The 14,193-nt window shown below is 36.2% G+C and overlaps 1 protein-coding gene across 6 annotated transcripts in view; it reads right to left on the reverse strand.

The window, feature by feature from the left end:
* Positions 1-14,193, reverse strand: part of SOX6 (SRY-box transcription factor 6) — a 257,801-nt gene that overhangs the window by 27,066 nt on the left and 216,542 nt on the right. For all 6 annotated transcript variants that reach the window (XM_058806757.1, XM_058806755.1, XM_058806756.1 and 3 more), the window contains exon 12: positions 1,845-1,953. In XM_058806757.1, the coding sequence (XP_058662740.1) occupies positions 1,845-1,953 (109 nt within the window). The remainder of the gene's footprint in view (positions 1-1,844; positions 1,954-14,193) is intronic.

Raw genomic sequence — 14,193 nt, forward strand, 5'->3', positions numbered from 1 at the left:
GGATATCAGAGACCACAGTGTAACTGCTGATATTTCAGCAATGCACTTCCACTGTAAATTATGTTAGCCTAGAAGTGCCATCTCTTAGTCTGCTTGCCAAATATAAGGGGCAAAACTCAGGTTATATTTTGAATGTATTTTTCTTTCACCCAGCTAACATCTAACTTCACCTTGTCTACAATGAGAAGGACAAATAAGCAGCTCAGTCTAGAAATCCTGCCAATGTTTTTTTTCAGCTCAGCAGTGCCATGCTCCCAGCATCTCTTTTCCAGAGATACCTCTTGGCTGATGAACAAATTCTGGAAATCTGAATCCATTCATGAACTCGGATTTCTAACGTGGCAAGGCCCCATGCTTTAAAGTGCCCCCCCAGCAGCTCTAGAAGACATGCTCACTGTCCTTAAACTGGCACACATCACTCCAGCTTGGGTTACACGTGGCAAAGCTCCTCTCTGCACTATCCAGTAACAGGGGAGGCTGCCAATGCCACAGGGGGTATCAACACACTAAATTAAGGGCGCTGGGAAGAGAATGGATGGATTGAAGGAAATTAGCTAAAGCAACAATGGGGTCAGAGGCCTGATGTCATCTAAACCAGTCACTGTGTATCTGTAAGTATCCCCTTGCAAATTTCACCCAAACTGACCCAAAAAAAAATATTCAACATGTTGAAATATGAAATATTGCTACTGGATGACTGCTTCTTTATAAAGCACCTTATAAATAACTGATTGGTCAAAAAGTGCTTTGGAAAGTCTATTTATCTCCTGATTCCTTTTTTCTAAAAATAAAAAAAAGAATAGTTGCAAAACACCTGTCTGAATGTTATTTTTTGCCTACATTCTGTTTGCTATTTTTCTCTTTACAGATGATACAACAGTGGCCAATCAAGTTGTATTAAGGATGAATAAATGAAGCTCATAAATAATAGCTCCCTAAAGTTTACTGGTCCTTTTCTTTTGATCCAAGAAAAAAAATAGATTTTGGATTTGTCAGATGTTTGGATGTTAATGGAAAAATTCAGTGGTGTTTTAAGCTTCTTAAGCCATAATTAGAATACTCCCAGTTTAAAAAGGGCAAAATAATTCTCAAACAGAAGTAAATTGAGGGAGCAAAATCCTGCATAATGTTCTATCTGAAGAGTACATTAATCTTTCAAAAGGTAAGGCTCCTACATATATACATGTGTCATAGGATAGAGAGGATCCCAGCGACATCCCCTTCCAGAGCATGCATGGTAATCCTGCCAGAGACTCAACGCAGTCCTGATAAACACTGACTTCCACCTGGGGCTTGAAACATATAGATATATATATATATAAAACTCTCACTGAAATGAGTGCACTGAAGGCTTATATAATGAAAAAGATCTTTTCATACAGAAAATGTGAAGTATTTTTCCATTATGATTTGATAGCTGCCTATGAATAGAATTCTGCTAGCTAAATCTTGAATAGGTGATGCACGATGGGTAGATTTCTGAAAATGCTCTAACCTTCTTCAAAGCTGCTAAACACTAAAAAAATGGGGAATATATATCCTTCCTGAGATAATTTTCTCAATATCTCCTAAAATTTTAGTAAGAGTATAAAATGCAAACACTTATTTGGCAGCTGCTTGGAGAAAAGACAGTTGTGTTGCAGAAGGGCTTAGAGGGCTACAGAGTCCTCTTCGTGTCTCCACACTTTGTTATGGACCAACTGAAATCTCACAAATTCAGACAGAAATCGATCAAGTGTTACCCTGGAATGTAACACAGGCAGCGCTTATGACACTGGCAGTATTTCAGCCACACCATCCTGTGGTGCAGTGTTCAATAACCCATGGTCAAAATTGCAACTCACCTTCTGCATCTTCTGGCCTTGTCAGATCAATGACACCAGGGCCAATTTTTCCATCTTCATTGGGTTTCCCTGTTAACTGTGGGCCTAAATTTTCAAACCTTGTTCTTTCCTGGAAAAGAACAGAAGGACTCTTAATGCTCCATATAGGATAGTTCTCATTATATGCCAGTGCATATGGGTATGCATTGATACATGCCTTATTTTTTAAATCTGAGCAAATAATGAATGCATCTAATTAGAATTTTAGCTCAGGGACAATTTTTTTTCTTTTTTTTTTTTTTTTTACAGATTCTGAATGTTTGCATTTATGAAAATCAGTTTTAAATGTGAAACATATACAGAAACTTTGAGATTATTTTGATCTGCAGTGCCATAATGCATAAACGATTGTACATGCAAATACAAAACACTCTTGGCAGCACACAGTGCTGATCGATGCTGCTCATTTTGCCTTTCCACTTATTTTCCAACTTCAACTGAAAAAGACAATCGACATTTGGGAAACATGAAAATTCAGAAGCTGAAAGAAGAGTTTGTATTAAAATGCACTGGTATTTTAATGAAGAAAAAGCACTTTTCCCCCACTCTGAGATTTAAGTTTGCATTCATACCTCTGTGAAAACACAAGTCTGAATTTTATGCAGAGATTTTCAAAGACAAATATTTGAAGGAAGGAATAATAGAGGACAGAACCAATATTATTTTGTCTAGAAATTTAAGTTACACCTCAGTGAATAGGGAACTTAAGAAGACAAAAAAGGCAAAAAAAAGAAAAAAAGGAAAAAGAATGCCCACTCCCAGAAAAACAGAAAGCTTTTGAGAGCTGGAGACCTCCATAGGAAACCTGGAACCAGAAAGTGGAAACTGAAAGGTATTTTATATGTGCACCCAGTTCCTCCCACACTCCTGGACAAGGGCACTGTAAAGGCAGTGTAATATTGTCTCTCAATAGTGGTCTCTGTAGTGCTGTGTATCAGTGGCAGAGTGTTCAATGGTTATCATTAATTTAGCGTTCTCATTTGAAGGAACATAGCATGTTTTCCCTCTTGCCTTGTTGTTACCTCTTCAGATTAAACTTGGCATTATGTTGTACTTGTGAATGAATGAGACCTTGTTGTTCATTACTATGAAACAATATTAAATGTCATGTCAGCTTGAATTTAGAGACGTGAAATACCAGCTTTCAGCTCCACGAGCAGTTTCTCCATGTTATACTTAATGCATTATGCAGAAGTAGAGTGCTGACTGCTGTTCAGTCTATTGTTCAATGACCTAGTTCTGTGCTGTGCGTACTAGACACGAGGAGAAAACACTGGGAGAGTCTCTCCCAAAAGATGGTAGAAACTTGGAAATGCTCTTCAGGACAAAACAGGGCCTTCACTCCTCATCTGCTCCACCTCCAACTACTCCTGCTTTCCAATATTATTATTTTTCTATTGTCATTGTGTTTCAGCATGAAACCCCATCAGGAAAAGGGAGGAATGTTTTGATTCCTCATGCTTTCAGTTCCTTCAGCCATGGATTTTTAAAATTATTCTGTTTCATTTGCAGAGGAAAAGAGAGCTCAGTCTGACACTGGATTTGCCTCAACATGCAGCTGAGGCATTTCAGGTACTAAACACATTTCTAAAAGTTCCTCAGAATTTCCCAGTTGTCAGACAAAATAACTCTGCATTTTATATTTGGTTAATTACTTCACTTGTTATCTTCAGTAAAATCCATGGTTGATGAAGGAGCCTACGTACACAAAGGAACTCAAGAGAGGAGAAAGAGTTACAAATAAAATGTGACTGTAGAAAGGCACTATAATACCAGAGGCCCAATATTTTGCTGAAAAATGTTCTGCAATGTAACAATACACCTGAATCATCAGGATGGGATCTGTCTTACTGGTAGAGAGAATGAAAAATAAGTTTATCAAGGATACTGTGTTCCATTGCAAAGGGCTGATTTGCAGTTGAGATAAAAACAAAGATCAGTGCTAAGAAAACAGCTTTTGGCACATTTATTTTCTCTTGCAAAATATTTGCACTAAAAGCTTTTTTTTTTTTTAAAGGATGTTAATACAGCACCTGCAGTATTCTTAGAAGAACAGCCTTTAAGAGTGTTTCAGAAAAAGGAGAAATACCTTTCTTCTATAAAAATCAACAGATCCAGCTACATATCAATATGCACATTTGGAATATCTTTCTAGTCATTCATTCTCTTTGATTTTACCAGAAAATATTCTCTTACAAAAAAAAAAAAAAAAAAAAAAAAAAAAAAAAAGAAAAGAAAAGAAAAGGAAAACAGGAAAAAAAAGAAAAAAAGAAAAAGTTTCTGTAAGAACATCAATATTTTGATGTGGAAGGAGAAAAGGGAAAATTGTATGATAAGGTTCAGAATCACTAAAATGAAAGCACTTATGCAATAAAAACACCTGCCCTTGTCAAACAAAGGAGCTGTATTTATTGCTATTTTATAACCCCCTCCTAATTCATGAGATGCTTTAACAAAGATAGATATAGTTAGGTCTTTGAAACGCCTTTTAAATTCATTCCTTTTCTAGCTATTTTTACTGAAAATAATCATCACAGTAATAATAAAAAATATTCAATATTAGCATTGGGTTTACACAAATTCAGAGGACTTTTAAAAATAGGAAAATCTTCCTCAATACTAAAAATGCTTTTATCTAGTAGATGCCTTTACAATTCAATGAAACACAACAAATTCCTGTAATATTTATAATAATAAGAGAAGAAACTTGTCCCACTAAGCTCAAATCCTTTTCAGTGGGATTTGTCTTTGCCCCCATCTTGAACTCATCCTAGAGAAAACAGATTAAAAATCTTTCAAAAGTACACATTTCCCCTAATATGACTGAGAGGAAGATTGATTCTCTACTTCCTATTTCTAGATTTAAAAAAAATTACATCCCTTCAATAAAAATAAATGGTTATATATAGCTGCACGAACAAATAATTACCTATACATGCATCACATCTGCACACATGTAACTCAGCTACTGCATCTATTGCTGCCTGCCTAACCTCCATCAGCAGAAAATTTGGGTGAGTTTGTTATAAAGTGCACTGCTATGGAGAGGTGCAGGTGTTTTGTTCCCTGTGAAAAGCACTTTTGACCCCTATTTTGAACAGATTTTTTTTCTCATTTTTGTGCTGGCTATGGAGCTTATACCGTATAGTTACTTTAAGTTTTTCCATTTAAATCTTAGCAAACAATTTTTACGATATGACACTGACAACCCTTTCTCGTGACAAGATCAGCACAGTCAGTTGGAGTTTGCATTAGAAAACTGAAAGCACTTCCCAACACAAATCAGATCCTTTGTGCTTCTTTATACTTTGAACACGTAGTAAAAATAATCCTTTCTTCAAAATGAGAAAAAGAAGAGAAAAAAGAACCTTCTTAGCAGCCAAACCTTAATTTTCCATTCTGTGATATGATTAGGCACTTATTTATGCGTTGTCAGTCACAAACATGCAGAAAACGTAAAAGTTATTGAAAAAATTAAAGTCTGCTCAACTGTCTTGCAGGACTGTTGGTTCTCTAAGTGCTTTGAAATTATGATGTATGAGGTAGATGTTGCATATTAAATAAAGATATTTAAATTATAAAGCCCCCGTTAGTGAGAGCTGATGAATGTTAAATGTTATGAGCCACAAGGCTGTGGCATCCATCATATTCACATATTATCACAGTCAGTGATGGAGCAGCCCCAGTGATGACAGATAGACTGCTAGATAGTTATCCCTTATTTCCAGTGTCGCCAAGCAAGCCTTGCAACCCCTTTGGCATTATTTTTAGCTTTGCATTAAATTAGCAACTTTTCCCATCACGTTCTGCCAGAAAGTATCAATTCTTTCTTCACATGTGGAAGGTAAAAAGAATGATTCAGTGAAGCAGGGAGTAAAGCAAAAGGAAGCCTTAGCCCCTGCCTCGGAAAAGGCTGCGAACTTCAAATGACTAGAAACAAATATAAAATTGTGATCTTGCGAAAGAACAGCAATGAAACAGTAAGCACACAATAATGGCTTTTCTCTGCACTTAGATAAAAGCTGAATTTTTGATGTGCACAGTATATTTTCATAAAATTTTATATACTATGTTTTATACACTTATTGGCTATTCCATAATAATGTGTGTGCTAACAGTAAAATTGCTCTTAAATTTATGTGTGTTATTTATACGTTCCCACGTAACAATGCTTTTTGTTGTAAAAAATATTCTGTTTATTAATGTAACTTTACAACCACTGCATCCAGGATCCGTGGCAAATTAATGACATTTTTATTATTTTATAGTGTCATTAAATTTTTACTGATCACTCCATCAAACAGAAGCAATAAAGGCCATAATGCAAACTGGGACACTTAGATCAGGGGAGCAGGAAGGCATTCCATATAGTCTGAAGTAAACTGCTTGCCATAAATGATATTTATACCATCTTTAAGGATGTGAGAATACTTGGACAAGTTTGGCAAAACTGTTTCTGTAGTACTGTGGATTGTGTACTTAAATAACAGTTTACTTGCCAGCAAGACAATTTTTTTTTCAAACCATATGCGAGAAGATGACTGATTGCATCCATCTCTTGAAAAATAATATATGAAACGTAATAATACACTGGGCACCCCTCCCTTCTGGATTACCAAAACTGATCTGACTATACCCATGCCTCAAATTATTTCAACATGCTTGCTTTTTCCACATCTGAAATGTATGCTTAGCCTGAAATGGAAAATGGCATGCATGCTGATGGTTGTGTAAAAGATTTAAAATATATATCTTTTCTTGCAAACAAATACTTTTATTGAAGCAGACGTGTTTGGACAATGATGTAATACCTTTATTTCAATAGTCTAGCATGGAAGCAGTTACCCAACACCAATTTAAAGAGGCAGTTTCTAGAAATCAAATTAATATGGGTCATTCACAGAAGCCACAGAACATTTGACTGAAGGGATATTATTTCTTCTGAGGACAGTGCTTTAGTTAGAATAACTACAAATAATTATCACATGTTGTCTTTATGTATGAAATGTATTTCAATTGAATTATTCTATACTAAATGTTCTAGTAGCTTATTTGCTAACTATGATCTATTCCCTTCATGTACCATGGACAGTAAACAACCAGCAAACAACTTAATGTATTCAAAACATAAAAAGGACATTTTCAGTAGAACACAGAGAAAATTATTCCCAGTTTGAACCAGGAGGAATTACAGCTCCTTTTTTCTCTTCCCTGGAAACTCAAGATACAAATGCCCCAAGCTTTTCACCTTCTTCTTACTATTTTTTAACAGCTGGGACTGAAAAGTTAAATTACCTTCCACTTAGAATCTTTTGCAATGGCTTGGCACAGCAGGGATAATTACAAATTGACTTTCAGCCTTATCTCTGGATATTTTAGTTATTATGGGTGGGAAGTTTAAACATTAACCTTATTACAACAATGTCAATCATCCCACTGGTGTGCAGGCATGCAACTCCTGGAATTCTTTGGATGGCAGAGGAGATAAACACAATAGTGGCACTATTGTTACAATTGAAAGCACGGCCCTTGGTTTTGCAGAACTGTGCTGAATGCCTAGGACTCATTTTCAATATCACAGCACTGGGAGCTGCTCCAAAAAACAGAAATTAAATTAGCAAAGCAGGCAAACTTATTGTAGGAATGCTGTTATTTTAAGATATTACAAGATACAAGGTGTACCTTTTCTAAGGATTTACAGGTTTTAGGACTGAAGGATATGCTGACACCTATGATGTTGATACAACCTGCCCTTTCTTTATTTTTTCTGTAAGCGAAACTCCTGAATTCAATGATCTCAGGGACCAAGAGGGGCACAGTGAGTGGTTTTTCACCCTGAGGTACTGCTGCTTCCAGGTTTTGGGGGCCTCTATGCTGTTCCCAAACTGTTCCAGCAATATCTTTGCATGCTGAACACACCGCATGGACCAGCATCCCTGCGACAGACTACAGATTTGCATCACATTGCAGTGCCTCAAAGCAAACAGCTTGCTTGAAAAGATGTGGGGAGAGAGAAGCCACTAGGTCTCCTTTTAAATATATTCTTCCATCTTAAAGCATAACTGAAAAGTAAGAGGTTAGAAGCAGATAACAGGGAATTTACAGTAAAATTTCTTTGCCTGCCTGGCAAGCCTCAGCTGGCTTCCATGTGACAATGTGACATGGGCAGGACCATCACAAGCAGAAAATACTCCAAAGTTGCTCAGAAACAGAATTTCACAGTGATTGTCACATTATGAGATTTCTTTTAAGAACCAGGTTCTGGAGTCAAAACTGAGAATTGCAATTTCATCAAAATTTAAAGTGTTTAGAAACAAATCTAGTCTAGAAACCAGTGGGGTAAACAAAAAAAAAAAAAATCCCTAGATAAGTAAATGCCAATGTATATAGCCAACTTGTAAACACTGTCTTCAGCTAATTATTTTGGAAGCCTGATTTTAAGGATCAAAATTCCAAGAGCTTCTTCTCAGCTAGGGTGAGCAGTAGCCATCTTGATCTTGAACACAATAAGAAGGATTTAAATGAATTCTCTGATTATCGGGAGCATTCAGCAGATGCTAAGATGTTTATAGACTTCAGTGTATGGAAGCCTGCTTTTAGTAGGAAGTCTGTCAATTCAAAACAATTTTTTAAAAGGGAAAAAAAAAAACTGATAGCAAACATTTCCACCTAAGGAGAATATTATGCCCTCCTGCTCATGAAATATTGCCATCTCCATAACTATTGCCATGCTTTGCAGGCACTCCTAAGCTATGGATCTGCCCTGGTTAGATTACTTTCAACAGGATTACTGCATTTACTGAGCCCCCTTAACCAAATGCTTTATGTCTTTGTTCATATGGTTTTAATATGGTTTTAACCAATTGCAAGGTTATTTATAAGTTTGCAACTCCCCAGTAGTTAGAGTTATGAAGCGTTCAGACTTAAGCATATCCAGTTGTGTGGTAACCCAACTACTGCTTTCATGCGGTTTCCAACTTTTTATTCATGTACAAAGGCATGATGCATGGCAGCATCTGAGACCATTGTGATTAACTCTTTGTTTCAGCAGCAAGCTCAGGTTGCAGCCTACAGGAAAATTACATAAAAGGTAAAGATTAAAAGGTAAAGATTAAAAGAAAAAAAAAATCACACAAACTGTGAAATTCCACCACAGACTGAGGAGAAATTAGTCCTTGAAAAACAAAGGGACAATCAATTAAATTAGCCGCTGGTAAATGAAAAGCAAACAAGAGGAGTTACTACTTTACACTCTGAATAATTCCCTATGAATGCTAAAGAATTTGCCAGGGGTCAGAAAGAGTCCAAAGCTTGGTCTGTCACTTGTTTCTAAAAAAGCAGGATAATTTTATGACTGTTAATAACATTTGTAGTAACACACGCTAAGGTAATCAAATCTCGTGCTCCAGAGTGCAAGTTGTTCAACGGTCGAGTCAAAGAGAAATTCCCTTGATTTCTCTGCTGCTCCCTTCCCTCCTGACCAACTCCACAGATTATTAATTGGGAGCCTTCTACGGAGACAAGTTAATTTTCTTTTGTAACATCACTAAATTTAAGGAAGAGCTGGTAAATGGTATAGATCAAATCTATAATCTACCTTGTAATTAGAAGGAATCTGAATGCAACCATTAAATAAAACCCAACATTGTCTTCTAAATAAACACATACATGTGCATTTTTGAGAGACAGACAAAAATAAACACAAATTATGATTGACATTCACTTCTACTAGGAAATAGCAGGACTGTGGTTTGGTTTTTTTCTGTGCTGTAAAATGACTAATGGAAACAGCTCATTACCTACTCATGGACCTTTGGAATGTTCATTTAAATTTATAACATTTGATTTACAAGAAAAAAAGTGCAAGAATATGACAAAACAAAGGGGTTTTTCCTAGGCTAAATATTAGAAAGGAATAAATGTAAATCTATATCTAAGTTTAATTTAGCAGGTGGTTGGACCTTGTCAGTTACGGCCTCATTTTCAACAAGTATTTTAAAATTGAGCCATTTAAATGCCAAAAAAGTGAACAAAAATGCTTTTACCAAATTTAGACAATTTCATAACACTGTACATATATCTGCATGTTTCCCCAGATTTTCATGCTTGTGACTAAATTTCATTGAAGGTATTCTCACGCAATAGAATCAGAATAGAATTTGGTTACTAGCTCAAAACTCTGAATCTCTCTCTCTTAATCACCTACTAATATATTCCAGGCTGAAAACCCAGTTTTAGAAAGAAGCCACAGCAGTGAAACAAGCAGCAAAACTATTCTTGGTTCAGCACAGCAATTTTTTTGGAATGGAAAAAAAAAGGCAGAAAAGAAGTCACCAATTTCAATTTCATTGCGGTGTTCTGCAAACCTCAACAGCACAAAGCTGCTGCTTTCAGCTGCTATCCACACAGGGCATTGGGACAATAAAGGTCTTTTAAAAATGCAGAAAACACACATCTAGACAGACATGCACACAATGTCACTGGCAAACATCTTCAGAAGAAGTCTGATGTTCTTTTGTGACTAATACGCAAACTGAAGCACATATAAACGGATGTTTATAAGTTTAAAATTAAACTTATAAAAGCTATGATAAAGACAGATTATATTAACATAAACACTTCCATTCCATTGTTTCAGCTTCTCCTTATGACAGGCACATGTCAGAGTTTTGGACATCTTCAGATAATCTGGAAAAACTTTAATGAACATCAATTGCATTATGCAATAATCAATTATGAAATCTCAATCAATGCAAATTTTCCTACTCAATACATGGCTAGTAGTTATGAAGGTATAAAAGCAAATATTTCAAATGCTCTATTTGCCAGTATTTTTTCAAGTAAGGAACTAAACTTAGTAGCATTTTGTTACAACAACCTTTGAACCTGAATAGTATTGTATATTGTAGGTGTAGGTTTGAGTGTCTCCATTAGGGTAAATCCTGCAGGGCTTTGGCAGCAGAGACACCTAACCCCAGACATCACAAATGAGTCACTGGGGGTACCCAGCCCTTTTGTTTACCTCTATAAACAACACAAGCCTCCAGACATGCCTGTTCCATCCCGTGTTCAGGAAGACACCTGAAGCAGTTTAAATTGGAGATGCAAAAGACACTTGGGCTTAAATGTTCATATTCATATTTAGAATTAGAAATGCAATCAAGGCAGTTAGCAAAATCTCACCAAATGCTACTGTTTTCAAGTATATGCCTTGCCTTGTGCTGGATGTAAATATATAATTGCATACCATGCATACAAAGATTAAGTAGGCTTTTTCTGTATTTATCAAGATGATTTTTTTGTAGCATTTTAAGTACAATTTTTCCAGGTTGCATTTTATGATTGCTGCTTATATATTGCTCTGTTTATACTCGGGCCTCTTTTGTTATCTTCAGAGAGAAAAGGATCATATCACTAAGGTGTAAGGATGGGTGACAATGGAACAATGATAATAACATCATTATGCAGTGTTTTGTCTCTTGTACCTCCATCACTGCCATGTTTTTTCTGTGATTATTTCAGCCTCAGGAAAAAGTGCTGCTTACTGTTTATGTCAAGAAGGCAAGATTGCTGTTTGCATGATTACAATATCAAGTATGATGCACGTAATGCCTGTGATAATATAAATGTACCCCTCAACTAGCTCTTGTCTTTAAACCTCATGCAACTGGGGAAAGAAGAAAAAAAGAAACAAAAAATAAAGAAATAAAACAGTGAGTTGCAAATTCTTGCAGCCTCATATAGACCTTAATCTTGTAAGGTGCCAAATACTTCCACTCCAGTCCAACAGAGGCCTCAAGGACATGGATAATCAGTATTTAACTCCAGGGGAGCATATGAAGAATGGCTAAATGCACTTGGCTGAATCAGGGCCAAAGTGTGGAGTTCTTATATGTACACAGAATCTGAGAATAAGAATTAAACAGCTTTTTTCCAGGCTCAAAAAGATGCTTTATCCTTCTTACTGATCATTCTTTTTTTTTTCCTTTGAGACAGGCAGGTTGAAGACCTTCTGGCACAAAGAATTATTCTTGTTTAGGAATAAAACAATAGACAGCCAAGAACTCAGTCCTGTAAGGAGCAGACAAGACCTTGCATTAGCAATGTCCTGGCTGAAGTGAAGGAATGACTCTGCATCTGTGAAATTGCTATATTTACTGACTGATCTCCCTAACACAATCAGAACTAAGTTACTCAGAATTTATGTTTTTAAAACGTATGATCAAGGCAAAAGCAGCCCAAAATGGATTTATGAAGGCTATGAATTCACAGAGTCAGAGAATGGTTTGAGTTGAAGGGACCATAAAGATTATCTAGTTCTAGTTCTAGCGCTCCTGCCATGGGCAGGGATACCTTCCACTAGACCAGGTTGCTCATTCACCAAACCAAAAATAAAACCCCAAAAAAACAAAAGGCAACTGAAAAGTAGGATAAAGTCTCTTTTTGGGAAATCTGACATGCAAATGCAGGCAAATATGTATTTCCTAGAAACTGGAAGAGATTTACATGTCTTGGAAGGAGTAGCTCTTCCATGAAGGAATTATGAATCAAAATAATGACAGGGGACTTTAAAAGGATAACTGAAAGCTATGCAATTTTTCCATGCAGAATCTAGGAACTCTTGCACCTGAAACCATCCCAAATGCAAAACGATTACCTATGTGTGGGTGGAAAAAAATAATGTGTTTTTACTGCTGCAATACACAAAGAGAAAACTGCTAGTCTATAGCTAATGCCACTGGCACAAATCCATTCTCTAGCTTTTCATTAAAAGTGGAATGATTTTATAAACCTTCCTTTGTTTTTATTGAGAAAAAATTGTCTCAAGTTTCCCAGATAAGATATTTATTAAGTACTCTTCTGCTCCAGGCAACAATGCAATTTAGAAAATGCTTTTATACCTTAACAACAGACCTTGAATGGGTGTTTCAAAAGTAGTGGTTTCACCCACAAATTAGCCACTTAAGTCCCACTTAAGACCTATTTTTGACCTCATCTTCAGTATAAGCATAAGCTGGGTCCTGCTGCATCTCTCTGCATTTAAAATGCACTTTTTCTCTCTCTTCCCTTATCCTTCTTCTCCCCTCTAATTGACATATATGGAAAAGTTCATGCAATTCACTGAAGGAACATTCCAGCACCTCATTCCAGTGGAAGATTCTTTGCTGTTCTGTGGATAAATACAATCTGTAAGAGGGAATTTCCTGCCTCATACTTTCCTTACTCCTTTGTATACTTGTATACTTTATAACTGTGATCATGTTTTATAGCCCTGTCTCACAGGAAAGAGAACAATATTGTTCTGGGGAAGCAATCAGTATTTTGGAGCTTTTTACTATGATATATGTCGACAATTGCAATGCTTACCACTGCTCATTAGTAATACCCAAATAATTCTAAAATGGAGGTTGTTAACTGAATCTTCAGGCACAGAGAGGGGAAATTATTATCTTCTGGTTACCCAGAAAGTCAATGATTAAGCTGAGAGCTGAACCCAGGACTTCTGCACATTAGGCCAGTCCACTGGCTGTTATGCCACAGTGCCCCTGCCATAAATCTGCTTGATGGATTTTTCAGTCATGGAACATTAAAGGCTCTGCTCTTTTCTAATGAATATGTTTAAAGAAAACAGTACAAACAAAAGCAAACCTAACACTTAAATTATCTGAGGCATCCTGCTTTAATATCACATTTGGATAAAGGTTTTCCTACTGGAGACCTCTGGATTGTTGTACATACTGGGAAATGCTTTAGCCAGTACCACTAGCTGGCATCCTGGTGTCTATTTATGCCTAAAAACAGAGCATAATCAGTTTTAGATGCTTAAGAACAATCTTAGCAAACTTTTATGACCAAAACCTTGGCAGTGCAGCAGAAGTGGCAAGTAGCAGAAAATTGCTTGCAGTGTTATTTGCCAGATTACTTGAACTATTTACACTGGGATTTCAAGTATGAAGTATTAAAAACTCAGGATTTGGAGAAGTCTTGGACCATATATTTTTGTTCCTAGCTACAACAAGATGGACAGAGGAGCATTGTGATACAGCATGACTGACGAAAGGAAGCATTTTTTAAACCACCTGAAGCATTTAGGAGTAGTTCAGTTCAGTTTGAACTGTTCAGATTTCTTTTTTAATTGAAGAGTTTGAAAGCCAATTGATTTAAATTAAATGATCAACGTTTCACATCTACTTGTTTAAGATTCATGTTGACATTGTACTAAATACAGCCATATAGTTTGTATTCCAGATAAATTGATCTGACTACAAGCCTCACTCTTTAGTATGATTCTTACTCCAAGATAAATCAA

This window comes from Ammospiza caudacuta, chromosome 6 (genome assembly GCF_027887145.1).
Source record: "Ammospiza caudacuta isolate bAmmCau1 chromosome 6, bAmmCau1.pri, whole genome shotgun sequence".
NCBI lineage: Eukaryota > Metazoa > Chordata > Aves > Passeriformes > Passerellidae > Ammospiza > Ammospiza caudacuta.